Below are 25,245 nucleotides of genomic sequence, written 5' to 3'. Positions count from 1 at the left end.
TGTGTGTGTGTTGTTTTTGTGGTTGTGGGGTCCACTTAAATCCAACATAATTCAAATACCAGGTCATTAGGCCACTACTGATCAATCAGGGCTGCAGAACAGACTCAGGGGCTGAACTATGACCCTGGAGGGACCTTATACAGCATATTTAAAGGATGAAATCATAGAGCTAGTGGGAACAGTGGTCTGTAGCATTGTCCAATAATATTTTTGTTATGGCCCAAGTCTCACAGACCCCAAAGACCACCAAGGAGTTGATTCCAATGCAAACATAGTAGGGTCTTTATTATAAGCTCAAGCTTGGGCCCACACCATGACCAATGCAGCGGTTCTCAAGTTTAGAGCGCCGAGTTCAGGGAGAGAGGGTTTTATTTAGGGTTGCAGCAAGGTTTGGGAGAGTCCAGCTTGACAGTTCTATGATAGATTGTTTGCCCTCCCTGGAGAGCCAAACTGTAATTGTTTTATTCAACCCATTGTTTTACTCAACCCATTGTAAAGAACACCTGGGTAAACTCCGGGTACTCACTGATTAGCTGTTGCTGGGGGTGATGGTTAAATATTACCAGAGGTAAGTTGGTCGAAGCACATTTTTCTGGGTTTTCTCCAGGCTATTCCTTATCTTATTCTTGGAATTGGTGACTTATGGCCTAGCTCCTGGGACTGGTGACTTTGGGGGTGAAGCGGTTCAGGCCTAGACCTCTCATTTTGACATAGGGGGTTGAGCAAGGGAGTTTCCATCAATCAGGTTTTGAGTAGGTTCCCAGCCTGAGAACATGCCTGGCATGTGGGTGTCAGAGGGCAATTTACAGTAGTTGGGCTTTCTCTTTCCATCCAGTGGGTGTGGAGGTCCTCAGGCTTGGTGGCATGCACCTTTACCAGCTTAGCCATCTCCCTGGCCCTTGTTTTTACTTTTTTCCCCTCAAGACAGGGTTTCTCTGTGTAGCCCTGGTTGTAATGAAGGTTTTGGTTTCGTTGCATGTTATGAAAATATGCTTTTGTTTTAATCCCAAGTGTGGGATTTTTATTTGGGCTATAGTTTGTCCACATCTGTTTGTTGTATTTGGCAATTAATATTTACTATTAATATATCTTTTAGTAAATCTGTGGTTATTCCTAAACAGCCGTATAACCAAATCACCACACAGAGACTGGGATTCATTTAATTAACCTAGATCACAATGCTGGGCAATAGTTACTACATCCTAAACCTCCAAGTCTATGTAGTTTCCTACCATTCAGATTTACCCATTATACTTGCTTTTAGTGATACCTTAGGTCTGGTTCATTTTCTCCACGTGGTTCCATGACCTCTCCTCTAGCGACTGCTCTCCCAGCTTCTGCTCTTCTTCCCCTTCTACACCTTCCTCTCCTCCGGCTGTGAACCAGGATGCCCACCCTATCTTCTCCATTGCTCAACACTGTGATCTAGGTTAATTAAATAAATCCCAATCTCTGTGGGGTGATTTGGTTATATGGCTGTTTAGGAATAACCGAAGCTTTACTAAAGTAATATCAATGGTAAATATTAAGCACAAAATACAACACCTGTTAATTGTCACATGCAGGGTGTGATATTTGCAGCTGATAACAGCCTTCCCCGTGCCACATGGAGTTGGGTGTGGTCTAGGACTCTGAGAATATAAATATGAAGCCGAGAAAGCGACTGTAAGGTGTTTGGTGGAGTTCAGTGTGTTGGTGTTCAATTTGGTGAGAAACGTGGAGAGAAACGCTTCAGGGCCCAGCAGTGTGAGGGAGCCTGCTAGCTGCGTCTGTGCTTGGCAGCAACTGGTATAGAGCCTTAAAAGAACTCCTTAACCCTAAGTAGCCTGGAAAAGTAAAGGGGTGTGGACCCCCTCTCCCCACTAACCTTTTCTCTTTCCTACTTAAGGTTGGGGGTGTTGGTGGAAGGGAGATAGAGGCCTAAATACCCCCAATAAAGTAGAGTTAAAACAAGCGCACCCCCCGGAGTTTTCCACCACACATGGCTGTTTTGGACTCACTGTGTAGACCAGGCTAGCTTCAACTCACAGTGATCTTCCTGCCTCTGCCTCCTGAGTGTTGGGATAAAAGGCATTGCCACCATGCTAGGCTTTGTACTTTGTACTTTTATCATCGCTTGATTTCCAACTGCATGAATGACTAAATTGAGCTTTAAAATGCCCAGGGCTGCGTGCTTGGTTGGCCAGCACCATGCAGTAAAGCCCTGCCTCCAGCTCAGGCCACTGCTGTTGCTGCCTACAGGGACACGTGAATACCCCCTGAGTGAAGGCTGGGGAAAGAAGAGCAGGGCGGCACAAGGAAGACGCAAGTCTAGACTCTGATCAAGTTGTCATTTAACAATTGTAAAATCAGACTTAAACAGCAGAAATTCACAAGCGGTTTCTCAGGGCAGCAGCTGCACTGAGCAAAGCGTCCGAGGATCCACTCAAGGTCACACAGAATTTGCTAGCTGGTTCCCACAGTTGCACGGAGCTTATTATCTAGTTTTCAGGGGCAAAGCTCTTGCTGCCAGGATTGCCAAGGTCAGTCTCTGAGACACTGAGCTTTAGATTAGACCCATGTCTGCCAGGGCCAGGAGGCAAAATCCCACTGCTCAGACTCAGCACCAAACAGCAATATGCACTCCAATTTGGCTACCAACTCCATTTTGGCTGCCACACACTGGGATCCAGGATGTGCTGTCAAGGTTTGGAGGCCAGCATTGCCTTCAGCTCCCTCACCCTGACTCAGGGTCCCAGCCTTCTCAGCTGCTTCCTGGCAGGTCCAAGGGCCCCTGATGCTCTTTGCATGACCTGGAAGAAACAGAGAGTAGGGGTGTGCATGGAGATGGAGAGATGGATGGACAGATGGAGACCCAGGCAGTCCACCTGTTAAGTCCCAGGTATTTTATTTTTAAAATTTAATTTAACGTATTCATCCTGCATCTCGGCTATGGAAGAAGTCTGTGGTGACCCAGGCTAGAATGCAGAGCTAATTCTGGAAACAGCTGATGCAACAATGTGCCCAGCAGCCAAGTCCTTCCCAGTAGGAAGCGCCCTCTGTCCTTTCAGTTTACTTCCTTAGTGTGAGATTTCATGAAATCCACAGGGTATAGAGTTCATCTTTGGTATATTTCAAAAATATTTGAACATTTTCAAACGTGTGCTCAGACTGACGCCTTGTATACGCCACAACATCAACCAGATTAGCCATCCCTCCAGAAACACCCAAACATGGATCTTAGATGGGGCAGCATCACACATTTCTTTGATAATGGGTCTGGATAGTTTGCAACCAAGGCTGGCCTCCAATTTTCACAGATCTTCCTTTCTCAGCTTTCTAAGTGTTGGGATTTTAGGTGTGTAACCCCAAGCCTGGAGAGAAGTAAAATCTTTCCTTTAGTAGGTTTTGCTTTTACTTAAAATGTAGTCTGATGTAGCCCAGGCTTCCTTGTACCTGTTTGTGCAGCTGAGGATGATCTTGAATCGTGTCTTGTTGTCCCCCTTCCTTTCCCACCCAGTCCCCCCTTGCCCTGGATGTGACAGGTCAGCCATCACTGGCTGAATTACTATTTAGAAATGTTAACATGATAATGGGCAAATAAACCCTTAATCTCAGCAGAGGCAGGAGAATCTCTGAGTTGGAGGCCAGCCTGGTCTACAGGTCCAGGACAGCAAGGGCTGCACAGTGAGACCCTCTCGAAAAGCTGAAAAGTCTGGAAGCGTCCCCATGGGAACGTGGGCAGTGTCTCCAGAAAGCCTACTGAACACAAAGAGGTCTGCCTTTTAGCTTCAGCTTCGCAGCCTTGGGAAGGCCTCTGATATCACTCAGTTTACAGAAGGACATGCAGGGTGCTGGGTTTGAAGGCAGTTTGTGATCCCCCTACCCCTGGGGTCTTCAAGGCTAGGGACCGGGATAGGAAAATACATGTTGATTTCATTACTCTCCTGGCCTGGGGTACATGCCTATTCCAGAACACAGGAGGCTGAGACAGAAGGATCACTGTGAGTTTACATTAAGTTGGGGCTATACAGTGAATTCCAGTGTGACTAGTCAGGGCTTACTTAGGCTACTTCAAAACACCAGAAAAGATGTTCTAGTGAGATGGCTCAGCAGGTAAAAGTGCTCCAAGGAATGAAAAGAACAGATTCCCCAAATTGTCCCCTGACTTCCACACCCACTCACATGCACACAACTTTAAAAGGAAAAAAAAAATACATTTAGGATTTGTATGGATGGATACCTCAGGAGTTAAGACCACTTGTGCTCTTTCAGAGGTCCCGAGTTCAACTGCCAGCAGCACGTGGTGAGTCACAGCCATCTGTTGTAACTCTTCTAGTGGATTTGATTCCCTCTTCTGACCTTCCTGGCCACCAGGCACACACCTGGTATTTGTAGGCCAAACACTCGGACACAGAAAATAAAAAGAATTCAAATAAGAAAGGCCGCACACAAGCCACTGCACTCTTACAAAGGGAGGAGGACAAAATTTTGGAGTTTTTAGCTCCTCCACCATTTATTTGTCTGTTTGTTTTGGTTTTCGGGATGGGTTTTTTTTTCTGTGTAGCCTTGACTGTGTTGGACTCACTTTGTAGACCAGGCTGACCTCGGACTCACAGAGATCCACTCCCTCTGCCTCCTTGAGTGCTGGGATTATGGGTGGCCAGGCCCAGTAGCAGGAGCTTTTTCCAATACCTGCCCTAGCTCCCAAATAAATAACAGAGACGTACTAGATTTATTCAACAAGCTTTAAGCTCTATGACTTGGCAGAAATTCATCTATTTTAGTTATGTTAGTGTGGTTGCCTCTCAGGCATGTGCCCTTTTACTTGCCATCTCTGTCTTGCCTTGGCCTTCTGCTGTATCTCTCTGTCCTTGTGATGAACACCTCCTTATCTTCTTCCTGGCCACTTCTCTGTCTCACTCCTCCCCACCCCCATTCTGTGATTGGAAATCCAGCCAGTTCCTCTGCCCAGTCATTGGTTTTCCAGCTTCTTTACTAACCGATCAGGGATAATTGGAGAGTAATTTTTACACACATTGAGAAAGGAGATTCTCAGAGAAATGGCAGTGACCATATCTGGACTGCAACCAGATCTTGGGGCACCAGAAATCAGCATCTGAATACACAGTGCACAAGACCACCCACCAATATCTCCCTCTTTAGTCCAATAAAAAGCTCTTTTTAACAAATATGAAACAATTATGAAAACTATCAGCTGAGAATTCTATTCACAATGTCCAGTCCATTTGTATTTGACAACTTTGGAGAAAGTACTAACTATCCTATTTTGGTGAGTTCTGTACTTAAATCGTTTTTTATCTTAGCTTGCATTTATCAGCCTAAAAAAATCTTTGTAAACCTAAAATTATAATTTTAAAATTTTCCTTAAATCCTAAACAACTTAGGCTTAATTGTAAAACTGTAACTATCTGGTCTTCAACTCCATCAGAGACCCGAGAAGGATAACTGTTACCTGAGAACAGGAAGTGCAGAGCAAGCAGCTTCCGGAACTAGGGAATGACAGGGACAGCTGGCCGCCTGGACAATCACCGAGAGTTCTCTGCAGCACTGCGGCATCATCTTCAGCCTTCTGGCCCAGAATATGACAGACTGTTTAGAAGCAGGCCAAGTTCAGCGTCAGCTTCATGGCATGTTCTCTTCATGGCATGACAGCTTGGAGAGCATGCATCCGCAGTTGAGGCAAGGGCAGTTTCTTGCCCAGTGGCCAGCTTCGCCACATTAGAAGCAAACTCCATAGAGAGGCTCATAGATGTCCCTCATCTTCTTTGAAGCAGAATAGGGGTGCTGACAGGAACAGATGTGTCTGTTAAAAAAAGCCTTTTAATAATAAAACATCTTTAAATGCCATATTCTGTAGATTTCTGAGGTTTTTGAAGACCATCTATCATTTATAGTATATATGAATATTTTAAAGCTATTTGCTATCAGATTAACTTTGAAAACATTAACAGGAGGGTAAATAAAGCTTATTTCTGTGAATAACTAAACTAGTACCTAACATGACCATAATACCAGCTTTCAAAGACTAGAGCTTCATAGTGCATGTTTATATGAGTTGCGTAGGTTCAAAACCTTATACAAGGGTTGGAACATGAAATATAGACACATATTAATATGTGTCTATATATTAACGTATATATATGTGTATATATAATATGTATATATAATATATATATTATGGCGAGATGGGTGAATGATTACAAGCACTGGCTGTTCTTCTATAGGACGTGGGTTCAATTCCCAGCACCCAACACGGCAGCTCACAACTATCTGTAACTCCAGTGTCTGACATTCTCACACAGGCATAAATGCAGACAAAACATCAATGCACATAAAATAAAAATAAATAAGTTATTAAAAATAACTTTAAATTTGTATCAAATATACAGTAATTTATATCGATGTAATTGTTTTGGTTTTCAAGACAGCATTTCTCTATGTAGCTAGGCTATCTGGAGACCAGGCTGGCCTCAAACTCACAGAGATCCCCCTGCCTCTGCCTCCCTGAGTGCTGGGATTAAAGGAGTGTGCCACCAATGCCTGGCTCGATGTAAAAATATTTGAGTCATTGTTCTACAGTTTAAAAGTAAATTCAGTAATCTGCCCTTTTACCCTATTATTCCTATATCTCCCCTTTTTCTAGTCACTCTTTCTCCTTCCTTTTCCTCTTAACATTAGATAGGAAAAAAAAAGAAGAAGAATAGAGGAAAGACAAAGAAAGAAAAGGATCCCTGAGTGTAACCTCCTTCTTATGTTTTGATCAAGACCAAAACAATTTATAACCAGCCCCCCTTTAAACTATGACAAACATCCATCGCCCATTGCACAACCAAAAACCACCAAGCCCAGCGCTCAGGAATGAGGGCATCATGCTCTTCAACATTTCTTCCTGCTGTTTTTGGGTGGTGTTCTTTTTGGGTACCTAAGAAAACTGGGATAATGGTCAAATCCTAGGAGAGCTAGAAGTATCACTTGTCCAGTTTTTTAATGCTGGAAAAGTTCAGGGCGCCATTGAAGTTCTGTGATGCTGGACTACCCAGGTTGTCGTGCGTGCATGTGCGTGTGTGTGCGCGCGTGCGCTTGTGTGTGTGTGTGTGTTTTGTTTGTTTGTTTGGTTGGTTGGTTGGTTGATTGATTGGTTGGTTTTTCAAGAGAGGGTTTGTCTGTATAGCCTGGCTGCCCTGGACTCGAACTCACAGAGATCTGCCTGCTTCTGCCTCCCTGAGAGCTGGGATTACAGGAGTGCACCATCAAGCCCAGCTAGCTAGCCATTTTAAAGTTGTTCTGGATGCAGATTTTTGAGGAAACAGCTATTGAAGCGCAAAGTGAAGCTCAAGCATGCTGGAAAAATACATCTGTGTCTCAGCATCCTTGCGATACATCTTCTCAGGGTCGCTTTTAACTTTATTGGTGTTTGGTCCTTTTGTTTTGTAAACATAAACTTTTAATAGACATTTTTGCATTAACATATGTATGGAATATGCAGTGTGCCCAGATGAGCTAAAGTTGATTCTCTGCTCTTTGTTTGAGTGAGTAAAAGGAATCCGTCTTTCTTTATAAGTTAGTTTGGACTACATAATCAAACTGTGATATAAATTTTCATACATGCCATATTATACATAGCCAATAAATCCTATTGGCTACAGAATCCTCAGGACTTATCATGCCATTCTTTCATATGGCATGGATGAATATTATCTCAGCTAGTCTCAGAGCTGCCCCCATGCAGAGGGATCAGCAAATTACATTATCTGTTTTGTTAGTCTTCTTGATTCCATTTTTCCTATTTACAGAGCTCTTTAAGGGATCTCCCTTGGTCATATCTGATTTTTATTGATTTGTATGGAATCCATAGCTTTTCTTCTGTTGAAACAAGTACAAAACCTCTTCCCCAAAGTAACACATCCTGAAGTTAAGGCATTGTTAAAATAGACAGGCTGATCTAGTTCAGCAGTTTGTTTTTTCATAATCCAATGTTTCTCAGTTGCTGTTGTTTTGTTCATTAGCATTTAAAAAGTTTAAAGTTAATAAAGCATATGTAATCCATCCCTGGGGGTCCTCGCTGCCCCTTTCTTGTTTGTTAAGCATCTCCTGTAAAGTACAGTTAGGTCTTTCCACAACTGCTTGTCCTGTGGGATTATGTGGTACAGGTCCACCTGTAACATGCTTCATGTCATAATATGCAAAAATGATTTCATTTTCCTCGAGACATGTGCTGGAGCATGACAGTCTCCATCTGTGAGGGTATTCCCACAGTTTCCAGAGCTCATTCCAGGTGTGTGCTCCCACAGTCAGCCTTTCAGAGCGGCGAGCAGCGCCCTTTGCACTCCTGAGTGTGTGTGATGGCGTGCGGCGCAGGTTTCAGCCTACCAAACTCTGCAAGTTGAGGAGTGGCAAATTCATTTCTTTAGTACCTTTAGAGTTACTTCAGAAGATAATGGAGTTTGGTTAAAATAAAGATCATCTGGCTTGTTGCCAAATGATAAAGAATTTTCCTTCAAACCTTTGCTGTTAACATGGTATTTTTTTTTAATAAAATTCGGAGGCTTCTAGCACATTTCCTGTTAATGCCTGATCGATCTCATCATTACCTTGTGCTCCAGCACCTGGTAGACCCATATGGGATCTGCTATGTGTTATATACAAAGGATGATTTCTATTTCTGGTTACTTGTTGTAGTGAAGTTAATTCTTAGTCATCCTGAATAAGTTCAGAAGTTCCTATATGCAAAACTACTCTCTGCATATTGAGATAGAAACTATATTTAGAGATGCCGGAAAATCGTATACTACCATAAGAATGACATACACCTCTGAATATTTAACTCTATCATATGGACTCTGAGCCGTGCTACTTGTTTTTTCTGACATATAACCTGCTTTTTCTGGTTTATTCACATCAGTGTAGAATGTAGGTATTCCAGAAAGTGGTGTCCCTTTTACCATATGATGGAGAATCAAATTAGTTCTTTTTATAAGCTGAAGTTACCTGGTTTGGAAGCATTTGTCATTGATTTCTCAAAAAACAAAACAAAACAAAACAAAACAAAACAAAACTGCAAGATCTCTCTCTCTCTCTTTTTTTTAAGACTTATATATTTCTTTAATGCATCTGAGTGCTCTATCTACATGTACACCTGCAGGCCAGAAGAGAGCATCAGATTGCATTATAGTTGGTTGTGAGTCACCATGCAGTTACTGGGGACCCCTGGAGAAAGCAGACAGTGTCCTTAACCACTGAGCCATCTCTCCAGCCTCCTGCAAGCTCTTTTCAAATGTTCATTTTCGGCCCATAATGAGGCAATATCAGCATTAGTAAAAGGTATTACAGTTTCTGCTGGCCCTATTCCTGCTAATTGATGAAGTCTCATTTTTCCCTTTAGAAAAAAGGGAATCAATTCAGAACCCTTTTTATGAAGGTCTTTAATTTTTTTGCTCTGTTTATGTGCTAAAAATATCTATTCTAAGATATTATCTTCTCTCTGCATAAGAATTCCTGTGGGAATGAGCAGAAGGAGAAAATAACTAGACTACAATGCAGCTCTGGATCCGGCAGTCCGCACGTGCCTCCTTTTCTACCAGAGCCATCCTCTCTCAGCCTTAGCTGATAATTTTCTTAGACTATTGAAGTCCTTATTCCCTTGTAAGTTTTGAAATAAATTACTTAGCTCTTGAATAATTACTCCAATTGCAGCCTTAGTCAAGTAATGTCTCCCAGCAATTTTTTAAACTCATTAAGTGTTCTTAATTGGCCTCTCCTGATTTGTACTTTCTGTGGCTGAATTTTCTGCAGACCTACATCCTAGATAATTAATAGAATCTTCTCTTGGTTTTTTTATTTTTTGGTTGTTTTTTTTTTTTTTTTTTTTGGTGTTTTGTTTTGTTTTGTTTTTCCTAAAGACATGATTTCTCTGTGTAACAGCCCTAGCTGTCCTAGACTCGCTTTGTAGACCAGGCTGGCCTTGAACTCACAGAAATCCACCTGCCTCTGCCTCCCAAGTGCTAGGATTAAAGGTGTGTGTCACCTTTAATACAAAGGTACCTCTTTGCTTTTTGTTTTTGTTTTTTTTTTTTTTTTTCAGGAGCAATCTGTAATCCTCAAACATTTTTTTGTTTTTTTTTCCTAAGGTATCTCCATTTGATTCACCCAGCAAAATATCATCCACACAATGGTAAATTATAGATTAAGGAAATTGCTTACAAATTATTTCTAATGGTTGTTGCACAAAATGTTGACATAACGTAGAACTATTCCTTATGGCAAAACTTTTCAGTGATATCTCTTTTTGGAAAACTATTATTATAAGTAGGTATTGAGAAAGCAAACCTTTCTCTTATTCTTGTAAAGGGATGGCAAAAAGCAATGTTTTAAGTCATTTACTGTAATAGGTCATTCCTTAGGTAACAAGTAAGGCAATGGGATTCCAGGCTGTAAAAAGCCCATTGGCTGAATGATTTTATTAATTGCTCTCAGATCTGTCAACTTCCTACATTTGCTAGATTTCTTTTTAATGAAAAATACAGGAAAATTCCCAGGGCTGTTGGAGTCTTCCATCTGCCCAGCTGCTCTTGAACTAGCTGTTGTAGTGCATGCAGTTTGGCTTTGTCAGAGGCCGTTGCTCTATTCCACAGATTTGCCAGTTAACCACCTTAGTGGTAAGGCAGTCTGTGTTTGCCAGCTGTGGTGTCCCACATAAAGTTGAAGAGTCAGCCTCTGCTGTGCCCTGTTTATGGACAGCCTGGACAGTCTGTAACAGTCTTTGATAACATTTTAAAATGTCTTTATCAGGAGCATCTACTATTTTATGGCTTGTCCCTGAAGTTGGAGGGAGGCTAATGCATGTCTTCCTTCTATTGCAGCAACAGATCTTTTCGCCATACATACATGGCCATATCAGCTATGTGTGGCCTTAATTTTCCTATTTGACCTTCTGGGCCTATACATTTAAGCTATTTTATACTTTGTTTTACCTGAGATAAGGTTCCAGCCCTTTGCAACTGAGTATCTACCTGCTGAAGAGGCCAATCTGAAGGTGAATTTTTTGGTGAGAGTATTGTTACATCTACTCCAATGTCTACCATTCCTTCAATTTTAACCGTTATATTTTTCATTTATTCATTTTACATCCCAATCACAGCCCCCTTCCTCCTTGTCCTACTCTCTCACCTGCATTGGTGTTTTAACGGCATGGATATCTGTGTGAGGTTGTCAGATCCCCTAAAACAGGAGTTACAGACAGTTGTGAGCTAACATGTGGGTGCTGGGAATTGAACCCAGGTCCTCGGGAGAGCAGCCCTTGCTCTTAACTGCTGAGCCATCTTTCCAGCCCCTCAACATTCTTTAAATACTTTTAGCTTTGACCTCCGACCGTTTATAGCAGTTTGCCAAAATTCTTGTTTTCTGGTCTCTTCTGAGTCTTATCTATTGAAGCTGCTCTGACTGGGCTGTTTAATTGCTCTGTGGAAGAATTTTTCTGCTGCTGACCTCAAATGACTTCAATGACTTCAGATGATATCGGGTCCTGTGTAATTTTTACACACCACTGACACAGGAGCTTCTTCATAGAAATGAGTGCCCAAGTCGGGGCTGCCACCAGATCTCCGGGCACGGAGATCAGCAACTGAATGCACAGTGCACAAGACCATCCCACAACACACCGTGTGGGGATCTGAGGATCCAACTCGGGGCGACACGCTGTCAGCAAGCGCTTTCCCCCACTGAGCCTCACTGCTTGCTCATAATAAGCAACAAACAAGCGAAAACCACCATGTCGCAACCCAGGAGACGGAGGCTGACACGGTTCTAAGCCGGCGCCACAGTAGTGAGAGCTCCAGGGACCGGCAGCATGCTCTGGGTTGGGTCACAGAGCTTCACTGCGACTTCTCGAGCTAGGGCGGGTCTTCCGGAACCGCCCTGCAAGGGACGTCCTGCGGGTGGGAACTGCTGGGGTCCGCGCTAGAGCAGTGGTTTAAGCTCTTAAAGGCAAGCGCTTGTCTGGCCCACTCTTCCAGGACTTCCACTTGGGCCTCTGGGCCACTTCCCTTTAAGGAACGCGTAAGGGGCGGGGCTTGGGAGGCCCCTCTCCCTCCGCCCCCCAAGGCTTGGCCCTTGTCCGCCGGCCGAAAAGCGGCTTAAAGGCGACGCGTGGCGCCATGGCGGCCTTTCCCGGCGCATCGTGCGGGCTGCGGTTGCTGCCGCTGCTCCTGTTCCTGCCGCCGCTGGGCGGCCCGCACGGCGCGGACGGCTACTTCCCGGAGGAGCGCTGGAGCCCGGAGTCGCCGCTGCAGGCGCCGCGCGTGCTCATTGCGCTGCTGGCGCGAAACGCGGCGCCCGCGCTGCCAGCAACCCTGGGCGCCCTGGAGCGGCTGCGCCACCCACGGGAGCGCACGGCCCTGTGGTGAGCCGCGGCCGGCGCCAGCTTGGGGACTACAGGCGGTGCGGTCGGGCTGTGCTCCCGAGGGGCTCGGCTGTGCTCCCGAGGGGCTCGGCTTTCACCTGGGGACTTAGAATAGGCCCTCGGGTACCCGGTTATGTACTTGAGGGGACTCAGCTGTGTACCCGCAGTACCTTGCATAGTCCTTATTGTTGTTTGGGACCCCGAGCTGCTGCCCCCGCCCCCCAAGGACATAAAAACCTGTTCTGGGTTGCTGCATGTCGCCATAGCGACCTGTGACCCCTGCTTCCCTCAGAATGGGCCAGGCTGGTGTTTTCAGACTCTTGCAGCGCACTGCGCGACGTCCAGATCAGCTTTCCTGGGCTCGGGTCAGCATTCCACGCTAACAAAGTCAATGGACTTAACAGGTTCCCAGACTTACTCAGACTCCTGAGTGACCTGAAGGCTGTGGGGAGAAATGGACCCTAACAAGGGGACAAGGCAGCTATGAAGACGCCCAGGCCTGAGAACTCCTGACTTCTCAACTCAGTTTTCTTTCTTTTACAGTTTTCCTCTGTGACAGGACTCACACCAGTGTGCTTTCCACAGTAGCAGGTTTCCCTCAGCTGTCAACCAGTGAGCTGTCACTGATGAGCAGCAGGCTCAGGGCGCAGAGTTTTATCTAGGTGGTGGGGACTGGGCCAGCAAGGGAAGCCTCTGGTGCCATCCTCTTGTTCTGTCTGTGCTCACAGGGTCGCCACAGATCACAACAGTGACAACACTTCAGCCATTCTTCGAGAATGGCTGGTGGCCGTGAAGGGTTTGTACCACTCTGTGGAGTGGCGGCCAGCAGAGGAACCCAGGTGAGCCCCGACTGTAAGACTGAAGCTTGGCAAGACTTAGCACACCCAAGCCTACTCCCAGGGTCCCAGGCAGCTCCCCCCTCGCCAGCCCACCCCACTGGCCTTCACTCTGTCGTCCAGCCTTGGACACACCTGCCACCCCTGGAGTTCCTTTATGTGTTTGCTGCTGCCATTGTCCCTGGGTCTTGCCAGCACACATGCCCCTGTTTCATTTCATGATGAGCTGTTTCACTGTGTGGTCCAGGCTGGCCTCCTGAGTGCTGGACTCACAGATGTCTGCCACCCTTGCACTAAGGGACCAACGCTCAGAGCCTATGGGACTGCATCTGTATTGTGTGAGCACTCGGAGGCACCCCGTGGCCCGGAGGTCTTCCAGCCATGCATAGCTTTCCTTGGCCCTCACCTTGCCAGCACCTTTTGTGTCTCTGGACACTTGCATGTGCTGTGCTGGTGTCCAGGACCCTGTGCCCTGCACCCTTCCTGTATGCTACTTGGAGGCCTTCAGATCCATTTGCCTGCTTCCCCTGCGAAGCCTCTGTGACCCCTTCCATATGTGCTGGGGCTCTCTGGGACCCCGCAATGCCCCATGGTCCCTATGTGACAGCTAGTCCTTCACAGCTCCTACCCAGACGAAGAGGGGCCCAAGCACTGGTCTGACTCCCGATATGAGCATGTCATGAAGTTGCGCCAAGCGGCTCTGAAGTCGGCTCGGGACATGTGGGCTGACTACATCCTGGTGAGTCTCTGAGTGGGAGAGTCTGGAGGGGGAGAGTAGAGGAGTCACTAGTAACCCATTTTTCAGGTAGTGGCACACATCATTAATCCCAGCACTTGGGAGGCAGAGGCAGGTCGATGTCTGAGTTCAAGGTCAGTCTGGTCTACAGAGTGATTTCCAGGACTACACAGAGAAACCCTGTGTCAAAACTACCCCCCAAAAAGGAGAGGGAGTGGGCTGTGGCTATGGCTCTTTGTGTAGAGTGCTTGCTGAGAATATTTGAGCCCCTGGGTTCCATCCTAGGCCCCTAAATAAAAAACAAGTGGGCTTTTGTATCCCTTGGGGCTGGGCACTAGGTTGTATGTATTTTAAACCTGTTTTAAAATAGCATTATTTGTGTGTGAGGGGCATTCAGGGTCAGAGGACAACTTGCAGGAGTCAGTTCTTTCCTACTGTGTGGGTTCTGGGGACTGAGCTTTTGTGACTCACAAAAGCAGCAGAGTCAGGAGCGAGGGTGTGTAAGTGATGAACGCCTGAGGCCTGGCCTCACTTCCTGGGCCTGGAAGGAGGGAGCCGCTAGGGCTACAGTGCCAGGAGTGCTGAAGTGACCTAGCTCTGTGAACCCTGAGGCAGGAGGATGAAGGGTTACAGGCCAGCCTGGGTGGGAGAGCAGGACTGTCCTGCAACTGTGATGGGGCTGGAGAGCTGGCTCGGTAGGTAGGCATGCTGTCTTGTCCTGCAGAAGACCCCGGATCAGCCCACAGCTGCCTGTAACCCAGGTCCTACACCTGATGTCTCTTCTGCTCTGTGCAGGCGCCACACTCATATGCCCCCAGTTGCCACATGCCTGCCTAGTTATAATCCCAGCATTCTGGAAGGCAGAGGCAGGTGGATCTCTGTGAGTTCGAGACCGCTCTGGTCTACAAAGCAAGTCCAGGACAGCCACAGGTACACAGAGAAACCCTGTTTCAAAAAGCAAAAATAGAAAAAAAAAATTATTTGTAATCTGGGCGGTGGTGGTGCAACCTTTAACCCAGCACTTGGGAGGCAGAGACAGGTGAATCTGTGAGTTCAAGGCCATCCTGATCTATGTGGAAAGTTCCAGGACAGCCAGGGCTACACAAAGAAACCTGGTCTCAAAAATAAAAACAAACAAGAAAAGAAAAGGTTTATGTATTTATTTTTTTATTTTGAGACAAGAGTTTCTCTGCCTAGGTCTGGCTGTCCTGGAACTACCCATGTAGACCAGGCTGTCCTTGAACTCAGAGATTTTTCTGCCTTCTGAATTCTGGGGTTAAAGGTTTGAGCCACCACAACCTGCTAGATCTATCTATCTATCTATCTATCTATCTATCTATCTATCTATCTATCTGTGTATCTATGTATCTGTGTATGTATGTATGTATGTATGTATGTATGTGTCTGTCTGTCTATCTATCTATCTATCTATCTATCTATCTATCTATCTATCTATCTTGTGTTTATGGGTGTTTTACCTGCATGTACGTTGTGTACCCATGGACACAGGTGCCTCCAGAGTTGGGCATTGGATTCCAGCTTCAGGTGGTTAAGAGCTGCCTTGTAGGTGTGTAGAACAGAACCTGGGGTGTTGGGAAGAGCAGCCAGTGCTGTTGACTGCCAGGCCACCTCTCCCCAATAAAATAAGTGTGTGTGTGTGTGTGTGTGTGCGTGCGCGCGCATGCACGCACACACATACATCAGGCTGAGTGTTTATGGTTGTCTGCCCTGTCCTGACCAGCCTGGGGCCGCTCTGCTGAGGTGGAGTCAGGTGTGTGGTGGCCCCTGGGTCTGGCTTGCGTTGGGGCGGCTGCGGATTTCAGGCTCTCCTAGTTCTCTTTGCTGTAATTCCATGCTGTGTTGCCTTCTGTTTCACCCTCCCTCGGCCTCCCTCCTGGGTCCTGAGATGACCGGTGTGAGCCCTCTCACTGAACCTGGCTCTTTCTCTTTGTGCAGGTGCTGATGAAGCCCAGGTCTTGTGGGGGTCTCATATGCGCTGGGCAGAGCATCTAGCCCTGTCCTCATGCATCTTCAGGGACCCCACTTTCACGGGGTCAGCACTGTGAGGGAAAGTCAGAGCACGGTTGGTGGGGTCTGAGCTGTGGGGTAGTGCGCACGTGCTTTCACACGGAGGCCACTGGGAGGGACTGTGAGCTTGGCAGAGCTCTGTTGTTTGGTACTTTTCTGACATCCCTTCCCTCACCTTGCCGTGGGCAGTAGCATTTTGTTTTGTTTTCTTAGTTTTATATATGTATGTATGCATGTATGTATGTATTTATTTATGGGTGGTCCTGGGTAGCCATAACCTTGCAGAGACTGGGGACAACTTAGGGCTGTCTGTTCGCTCCTTTTACCCTGTGAGTCCAGGGTGAACTCAGGTTGTCAGGCCTGAAGGAGACTCCTGCTGAGTGCTAGGTGGATGGAGCCTGCTATGGGGGAGGCCACTGGAGAAGTCAGGTGACATCAGCTTGGGAGGACGAAAACACTTGAGAGGGCAGAAGGCAGACCCAGCTCCTTGGCCCATGCTGGAGACGAGAGAGTTGCTCAGGGTAGGAGAGACATGTATGGATCTGTGACGCTTTGGGCTTCTAGAAGCACCCATAGCTTTGTGGAGCCTTTTGGAGCTTTCCAGAACAGATACCATCTTCCTGTGCCTCCTGTTTGCTTATGTGGTCTCCACAGCTCCCCCTCAGCATGGCTGGAGGTCACCGTGAGGGCAGCTCAAAGCAGCTTTGTGGTGCTCTGGGGCTTAGGAGCACAGCACTAGACTATGAAGTCACTTCCTTGGTGTTTTAATTGGGGGGGGGGGGTCGTTTTGAGACTGGGTTTCTCTGTGTAGCCCTTGCAGTCCTAGAACTTGCTTTGTAGACCAGGCTGACCTCAAACTCAACGATCCTCCTGCTTCTACCCTCTTGCTACAGAAGCTATGGATGTTGTGTGCCCAGAGAACAAGAACCTCATCAGGTCACTTTGTAGCTGTTTGATTTTCTTGAGCTGCACGGAATCAAGCTTTTAATGCGCACAGATCTACCATCAGTGTGCAGCTCTGAGGAGAGCCTTCCCCCTCTGGAGTGCAGTCTGCCATGCTCGCAGGCCCCGCAGCCCCTGCTCAGCCTCCCTCCATGACTGCATCTTCCCGTTCAGGACCTTCTCTGCCCTCGGACCACATACTGTCCTGTGTGTCCCTCAGTGTGGTCTATGTTTTCTAGTGCCTGAGTAATATGAACGCTGGCCTCCATCCAAGGTGGTGTTTGTGATGTGGCCCAGGAGGAAAGTTAGATTGTATCTTTCTCTAAGGTTTTTGTGGTTCTTCCAGGCTGCCCTGCCCATACAGGCTTACACTGTTGGCAGGGGCTGCGTGGGGTTAGCACCTGACTGCAGTGCTCCCTGGAGGAGGCGGCCTCCCCAGCTGGGACACCACAGAGCCACAGAGCCTGGCCCTGGGTGGCAGGGAGGGCAGATGGCAGTTGATCCCAGTGTCCTAGAAATTGCACAGGAGCAATGGATCCTTGTGGATCAGTGGTCAGAACCAGAGAGACCGCCAGGTCTGTTCCTGGTGCAGGTTTGATAATTCGCATGTGTGTAATTTCATGTGCTGGCATTGTCACTTGCAGCACATGAGGTAAAGCCCAGGCCTGCCTACCAGCCTTTCCCACAGCCCTCATGGCCAGGATTTGTGTGTTACTCCCTGAGTCACGGTCTCACTGAAGCTGGTTCCCACCTGCTACTGTTTCCGAAGTGCAAGAGTCCACTTTCTCAGCTGATGCTAGCTGTGCCCCTCAGGTTCTTATGTATCTGCAGTAAGAGCTTTACCCCACTGAGCCACGCCCTGGCCTCACAGCTCAACTATCATCATCATCATCATCATTATTACTTTATATGTATAAATGAATGTGTTTTTACTGCACGCATGTCTGTGTGCCACATACCTGCCTGGTGTCCGTGGAAGCCAGAAGAAGGTGTTAGGAGCCCTGAAACTGGAGTTACAGGTGGTTGTGAGCTGCCTTGTGGGTATGGGAACTGAACCAGGGTCTCTGCAAGAGCAGCCAGTGCACTAAACCAGTGAGCCAGTCCTCCAGCCTAGCACAGACACAGAGAACTTAGCTCCTGGGATGCCCAGGCCTGCCCGGACCTGGTCAGGCTGACAGCAGGTGAACCTTTTGCAGTTTGTGGACAGCGACAACCTAATCACCAACCCTGATACCCTGAGCCTGCTCATCGCTGAGAACAAGACGGTGGTGGCCCCCATGCTGGACTCGCGCGCAGCATACTCCAACTTCTGGTGTGGGATGACTTCCCAGGTAGGGCGGGCACTGGGACAGGCCCCATTGGGGTAATCCCCAGACAAGCAGTGGGGCGGGTCCGCAGGTCCCCAACCCCTTCATTACTGAGGTTGGAGCATCAACAGAGAGATGCTGGCCCAAATGCACGGAGCTACAGGTAGGAGGTGGCAGAGCCAGGGCCTTCAGGCATGGCTTGATCCGGGAATTCCACCATCAGACAATGGTCCCGTTGACATAGCCGTCTCTGCTGACTGGTGAATGCAACATGGAGCTACTGCAGAGCACAGAGCTCTCGGGGAGGCCTGCGGTAGCTGGCCGCAGCTATCACATGCACCCCATTCTTGCCTTGGAGGCTCTTACACTTCCCGCTGTGTGCTCCAGGACCCTGACCACAACTCCCCGTCCTCCTGCAGGGCTACTACAAGCGCACTCCTGCCTACATCCCCATCCGAAAACGAGAACGCAGGGGCTGCTTTGCGGTTCCCATGGTGCACTCCACCTTCCTCATCGATCTGCGTAAGGCTGCCTCCAGGAACCTGGCCTTCTACCCGCCACACCCGGACTACACCTGGTCTTTTGACGACATCATTGTCTTTGCCTTCTCCTGCAAGCAGGCAGGTGAGCGAGGCCGCTGGTGGTTGCGTTGGCGCCACACACAGCATCCAGAGAACAGGAGTGCAGCATGCGAATGGGTCTCGGGCGCAGCTGTACCGGGGAGTGTCCTGCGTTCCAGGGACCCAATGTCTGGTGCCTTATCGGCCTCACTCCTCAGCTCCATAAAACCTGTTGACCATCAGGTGTGGTAGTTCAAACCTGTGATCCTGGGACTTGGGAGGCTGAGGCAGGAGGATGGAGGACACACACAGTGAGATCCCATACCAAACAAAAAAGACTTGTGGGCAGTATCTTCATCTTTTAGTTTTTCTGTGGGTGTGTGTGCATGAGCGTGTTCGGCCTGTGGTGGGCGGAGACCAGGTCAAAGCAGGTGTCTCCCTCCTTAGTATGCACTGGTTACTTCTCTGTGTGCCACACTGTGCCACACATGTGAGGGTGAGGACAGCTTGCAGGAGGCGGTCTTCTCCTTCCACTGTGCGTCCTGGGGAGTGAACTCAGGTCTTTGGGCTTGGTGGCAAGAGCCTTTACCAGATTACTCATCTCAATGGCCCTGGAATTTTGCATTTAATGTTTTCCATTTACTACAAGGAACAAAAACTAGAGAATGGGAAACTCAGGCAAGAGGGAGGCAGGAAACTGCAGTGTGGCTATTTTCAAGAAAACAGCACAGAGAGCATGGGTGTGCACACCTTTAATCCCAGCACTCGGGAGGCAGAGGGATCTCTGAGCTCCAGGCCAGCCTGGTCAACAGAGTAAGTTCCAGGTCAGCCAGGACTCCACAGAGAATCCCTGTCTTGAAAAAAACACAAGAGAGGGAGGGAGGGGGAGAGTAGAAGAGAGAGCTAGAAAAAGAAAGAAAAGACAGAAAAAGAAGAAAGAAAGAGAAAAGTTACCCCAAACCGAGCTTGACACCCACAAACCAAAGTCAGTTTTTCCATTTTTTAAGAAGACCAGAATCTGAAATGAAGAACAGTAGTCTTTGCTTGCAGTGAGGTATCAGGCAGCCCCGGCTGGCTGCAGCTCTCCTCAAGTGCATGGTCGCAGCCTTGCCTCTTGTCCCCCAGAGGTGCAGATGTATGTGTGCAATAAGGAGGTGTATGGCTTCCTGCCCGTGCCATTGCGTGCTCACAGCACCCTGCAGGATGAGGCAGAGAGCTTCATGCACGTGCAGCTGGAGGTCATGGGTAAGTCTCCTGGGACCATTGCCTTGGCCATCTTGCATGCATCCCACAGTGACAGTCCCTATGCCTGGGGTGTGACTGGGAGAAACATAGTCCCTGTCACTGCAGAGTTCTTCGGCTTTCTGGAGGCTGAGGCCAAGGGATGAAGAGTTGCTGGCTATCCTGGGCTACAGCTTGAGACCCCATACAAAAAAGCCTGATCTTCTTTTTCACTGAAGTCACTTAATGTTCCTGGGGTTGGAACACCCATGTAACTTTTAGGGGGACATGTCTGGATGGACAGCAGACAGTATGAGCCTTCCTGCACTTCTGGGAAGCTCTGAGAATGTGGCTCGCTCAAGTCATCACACATACACTGCTGGGATAATCCTCTGTAGCTATTGAGCACCTGCTGTGTGCCAGGCTGTGTGCTGGGCCCTGGGAGCACAGTGTGAGTGTGCTCCCATCTCTCCCAGCGTGTTAGATGGGGTGAGAGCAGGGACAGTGCCTTGACGGGCAAGACCTGACACTGCTAGGCCAGAAGAGGAGCCTGACCAGTCAGAGGGGCCTGGAAGCTCCAGGCTGCCCCTGGGGTGCTGCAGCTGAGCTGGTAGCATAGCCCAGTCATACTGGGGGCTTGGAGGTCCCCATAGTCCCTGGCACCCCTGCAACCCTTGCTTTCTTGTCCCCAGTAAAGCATCCACCAGTGCAGCTATCCCAGTTCATCTCAGCACCCAGCAAGACCGCAGACAAGATGGGTTTTGACGAGGTGAGCTGGGGCTTCCCAGGTGGGGTACAGCTGGCTGGACCCCGCCTCACTGAGGCTGGTGGCCACAGGTCTTCATGATCAACCTGAAGCGGAGGCGGGACCGGAGAGAGCGCATGCTGCGGGCGCTGCATGAGCAGGAGATCGACTGCCAGCTGGTGGAGGCCGTGGACGGCAAGTGCGTGGTGTGGGGAGGGTGCGGTGGGGGGGTGGCCTCCGCTCAGGGATGTCTGGGAGGCATGGAGGGAAACTGGCAGTCTTGGTGCAGATGTGATAGAAGAATGTGTCCACAGCTGGGAAGTCAAGAGGGCCTCTCATCCTGGGATAAGCTCTGTGAAAGCTGGGGATCTGGAATAGACTAGAGCCAGCAGGCTGGGGTCGTTCCCAGAACAGCAGAGGTTGATCGGTAGACAGAGCTGCTTCTGCTGAACCTCCTACCTCACCTCTCCCCATCTCCTTCCCATCCCATCCTCTCCTCCTCTTTCCATCCTCTCAATCCTTCTCTTCCCCATGCCCCTCCTTTTCATCCTCACCTTCTTCCCCACACCCCCTCCCCATCTTTTTTACTTTCCTCCCATGCTTGCCATCCTCCCCTTCCTCATTCTTCTCTTCATCCTCTCCCTTGTACCCATCCTCCTGTCCTTCCTCCCCACCTTTGTCCTACTCTTTTGCTACCATCTTCCTCCCTCCCGGACCCCCACAGAGCCATGAACACCAGCCAGGTGGAGGCCCTGGGCATCCAGATGCTGCCTGGCTACCGGGACCCCTACCATGGACGACCACTCACCAAAGGAGAGCTGGGCTGCTTCCTCAGCCACTACAACATCTGGAAGGAGGTCAGTATCTGGAGACACAGTCCTTGGTTTCCTCACAGACTAAATCGGGCCCAGGGAAAGACTATGGATCCCTTGCTGCCACTTGCCATAGGATCTGTGGCTATATTTTGGTGACTGTCACATGAACTGTCTTTATGTTGTCGCCGGTACTTCTGAGTGGGGCAGCTGCTGCCCTTGCATCATGTAGATGCAGAAAATGAGCCTGGGGATTGAGGGGGACCACAGGGGAGGTCTGGGACTGTGATCTGCAAGGGAGACCTTCTTGCCCCACCACTTGACTCTGCTCACTGTTTTTATGGAAGTGATGCTCTCTGGCATTAATATCACCAGATAACAGCTGATGATGCACCATGATGTCACTCAAGAACCAGATTTGGGACCTGCAAACTGGAGGCGGGCTGGGTGGGGTGTTGGCTTCAGATGATGAAGTACAGGAAGCAGAGCATCTGGGTGCCCAAGGGGATGGCTGCTCACATGGGCCTCCCTCTTTTCCTGAAGTTCCTCGTGGTCAGTCTGTTAGCTCCATTGAATGACAACAAAGTCTCTTATGCTGGGGGCATTGAGCCAAGAAAAGCATGCTTGTTGTTGCCAAGAGGAAGGCTTCTTGGTATCACAGGTAGAACACAGGCAGAGGACCTGGGCAAGAAGAGCCCAGACAACTGGGAGAAGAGAGACATGGTGTGGAGGGTTGGGATGCATATTTCCTTCCTAGCCAGCAGCTCTGGGCCTGGTCTCTGTGGCTCACGGGGTGCTTCGCCTCAGGTGGTAGACCGGGGACTACAGAAAGCACTCGTGTTTGAGGATGATCTGCGTTTTGAGATCTTCTTCAAGCGACGTCTGATGAACCTCATGCGGGATGTGGAACGTGAGGGACTGGACTGGGACCTCATGTGAGTGGGGGTTGATGGTGGGGGTGGGATAGGACTCCAGCCTCAGGTACCGGCCTGGGCATGACTAAGTCTCAGAGGCACAGCCTGGGTCTTAGGGGCTGTCTGGAGCCTAGAGGCTATCAGAGCTTTGCTGGCTCTTGGGTTGATTCAGTTCCCACCCAATTTCCCGGTGCACGGCCCTGTCTCTTGTCTCTGTGTAGCATTCTTTGGCAGGTGAAGGCCATGTAACAAGTCTCTCATTCTGCACTCCAGTTACGTGGGCCGAAAGCGCATGCAGGTGGAGCACCCCGAAAAGGCTGTGCCTCGTGTGAGGAACCTGGTGGAGGCTGATTATTCCTACTGGACGCTAGCCTATGTGATCTCCCTTCAAGGCGCTCGCAAGTTGCTCGGCGCCAAGCCACTGGCCAAGATGCTGCCTGTTGACGAGTTCCTGCCTGTCATGTTTGACAAGCACCCAGTGTGAGGAGGCTGAGGAGGGCCCTTTGAGGGGGTTGGGTGGCAGGCTGGGTCTTCGAATCCTGGAAGATCAGGGCAGGAGACTGGGGCTCTGGAGGTAGGGGCCATGGAGTGAGTCCTAGTAGAGTCTAAAGGAGGCTCTCTTTCTGAATGAACCCTTGGTCTCCAACTGCACCGTGTCTCTCCCGTCTCCCCTAGGTCAGAGTACAAGAGCCACTTCTCGCCCCGGAACCTGCGCGCCTTCTCCGTGGAGCCCCTCCTTATCTACCCTACACACTACACAGGCGATGACGGCTACGTGAGTGACACAGAGACCTCAGTTGTGTGGAATAATGAGCAGGTTAAGACTGACTGGGACCGAGCCAAGTCCCAGAAGATGCGGGAACAGCAGGCACTGAGCCATGAGGCCAAGAACTCCGATGTGCTCCAGTCCCCTCTGGACAGTGCTGCTCGTGATGAGCTCTGAGGCAGCTGGCCAAAGGCCAAAGTCGCTGCCAGGGGTCTAAACTTCATGTGCTTGCCTGGGACTGTAGGGCCACCGAGGCAAATCACAGAGGCCTCTATGAGCTGGGTGGTCCCATGTCTTGTTCAGCAGCTACTTGCACACAGGTTTATGGAGTGCTTACTGTATGCCAGGAACAGGGCTGGGCACTGGGCGATTGGGCAGGAACAAGCCCAGTCTCTTGTGTCCACCATGAAGCAAGGTGAAAGAGGCATAATGATTTCCCTATCATCAGGTGTTTGTTGATCAGACTGAGTCAGGTACTGGGGACATATGCTCATTTTTAAATCCATTTGAGTCTTTATGGAGGACACACTGTGTCTTGGGCACCATTCTTAGCTCTGGGAATGCTGAAATAAGAAAAATTTCAACATACCCAGCACCTGCTATGTGCAAGATCTCAGGAAACACTGATGACTTGAGTGCCTCCTGGGTGTCACTCGCTGGCTGGGTGGGTCCCAGTGGTGCTCATCCCTCTAGTGGGTAGATGTGCTTACAGGGGAATCGGCATTGTGCACCCTGTGTGCTGGGCTGCGTGCTGAGTGTGAGGACAGCGGGTGAGCAAAATTGGTTTCTTTGTGTAACGAGCATTTATTGGGTACCTGGAGTGTGTCAGGCCTCACACTCCCAGCTGGCTTGAGGAGTGGCCACCCTGAATTGCCTGCGGAAGGACAACACCCTCCTGCACCCAGAAGCGAGAGTCACTGGCCTTCCACTGGACCGCTAGGTTTCAGGGTACTCATGGCCTTGCAAGCCCCTGGAGGGGTGCAAATGAGGCTTCTCCCTGCCCCTGTGTCTCAGGCGTCCCCCTGCCTGCTCATGTGTTAGGGACCTTTAGCGGCCCAGCTGCACTGAGCTGCTCCTCTTGGCCTGGGCAGCTGTTTCCCAGCAGGGCCAGGGGGCCACTGTGCCTTTAAAGCCAAATCGAATGTCAACGGCCAGCAGGTGCCATCTCCCGGGAGATGACTGCTTGCCCGCTCAGGTCTTGATAACTTGCTCCTGTTTGTATTAAATGCTCCTGGTTGGTTTTCACCCAAGTCTGTAGTCTTGGTTCCCCGTGTCCCTGTCCTTGTAAGTCAAGATTTGGGGATAAAGTAGGCCTTGCAGGCACATGTGCAAACCACTGGGCACTTAAGAGAATGTGGGTGAGGATGTCTCCAGAACCCCATGTCCCCTCCATCCCATAAATCACCAGGGAGCACCTGCTGTGGATTGCCCAAGATGCCTGTTCCTAAGGAAACAGACTCCACAGTACATGTTTAGATTGTCAGGGTTTGGGGAAGGAGCCCACCATGAGGCAACAGTGAGCATATGCTGTGGCCCCTGGGAGACAGGGTTGCTGGTTTCAGTTCCTGGCTGATGACACAGGCCAAAAGCAGGAGGAACTCAAGGCCAGAAACACAAGGAGCTGCTGCCTGCCAGGCTCTGGCTTCCGCTCAGCCATGCTGTCCACGGGGCTCAGCCTGGGGCCACGCTCCCTGCTTTTCTAATCTAACCCAGATTAGACACTATCCACACTCAGCCCAGCTCCTCCACACTGACAGAAATGTGCACCCACAGTCATCAGCGTGTCTTTGGGTCTCCTTCGCGCTCCAACACTCCCTTAAACGCCGAGGTTCACAGGGCCCTTTCTCACATGGTGTGGGGCCTACATAGACTGGGAACTATTTTCCAGGGCTTGTTTTGTTTCAGACAGGGTCTCATGTAGCTTGGGCTGCCCCCCAACTACATACCAAGAATGACCTTGATTTCAGACCCTCCTGCC

General features: G+C 49.1%; 1 protein-coding gene across 1 annotated transcript; it reads left to right on the top strand.

Annotated features, from left to right (window-relative positions):
* The first annotated feature begins 12,107 nt into the window (after positions 1 to 12,107).
* Colgalt1 (collagen beta(1-O)galactosyltransferase 1) lies at positions 12,108 to 24,517 on the top strand. The gene is made up of 12 exons (XM_021638091.2): positions 12,108 to 12,400; positions 13,129 to 13,239; positions 13,858 to 13,975; positions 18,139 to 18,273; positions 18,669 to 18,873; positions 19,935 to 20,054; positions 20,723 to 20,799; positions 20,868 to 20,974; positions 21,500 to 21,632; positions 22,395 to 22,522; positions 22,775 to 22,981; positions 23,177 to 24,517. The coding sequence occupies exons 1-12, from the start codon at positions 12,156 to 12,158 to the stop codon at positions 23,442 to 23,444; spliced, it is 1,854 nt and encodes a 617-aa protein (XP_021493766.1). The 5' UTR covers positions 12,108 to 12,155; the 3' UTR covers positions 23,445 to 24,517.
* Positions 24,518 to 25,245: the final 728 nt, after the last annotated feature.

Source organism: Meriones unguiculatus, chromosome 4 (assembly GCF_030254825.1).
Source record: "Meriones unguiculatus strain TT.TT164.6M chromosome 4, Bangor_MerUng_6.1, whole genome shotgun sequence".
Lineage (NCBI taxonomy): Eukaryota > Metazoa > Chordata > Mammalia > Rodentia > Muridae > Meriones > Meriones unguiculatus.
Note: the sequence above shows the minus strand (reverse complement) of the source record. Positions and strands in the feature narration are given on the sequence as shown.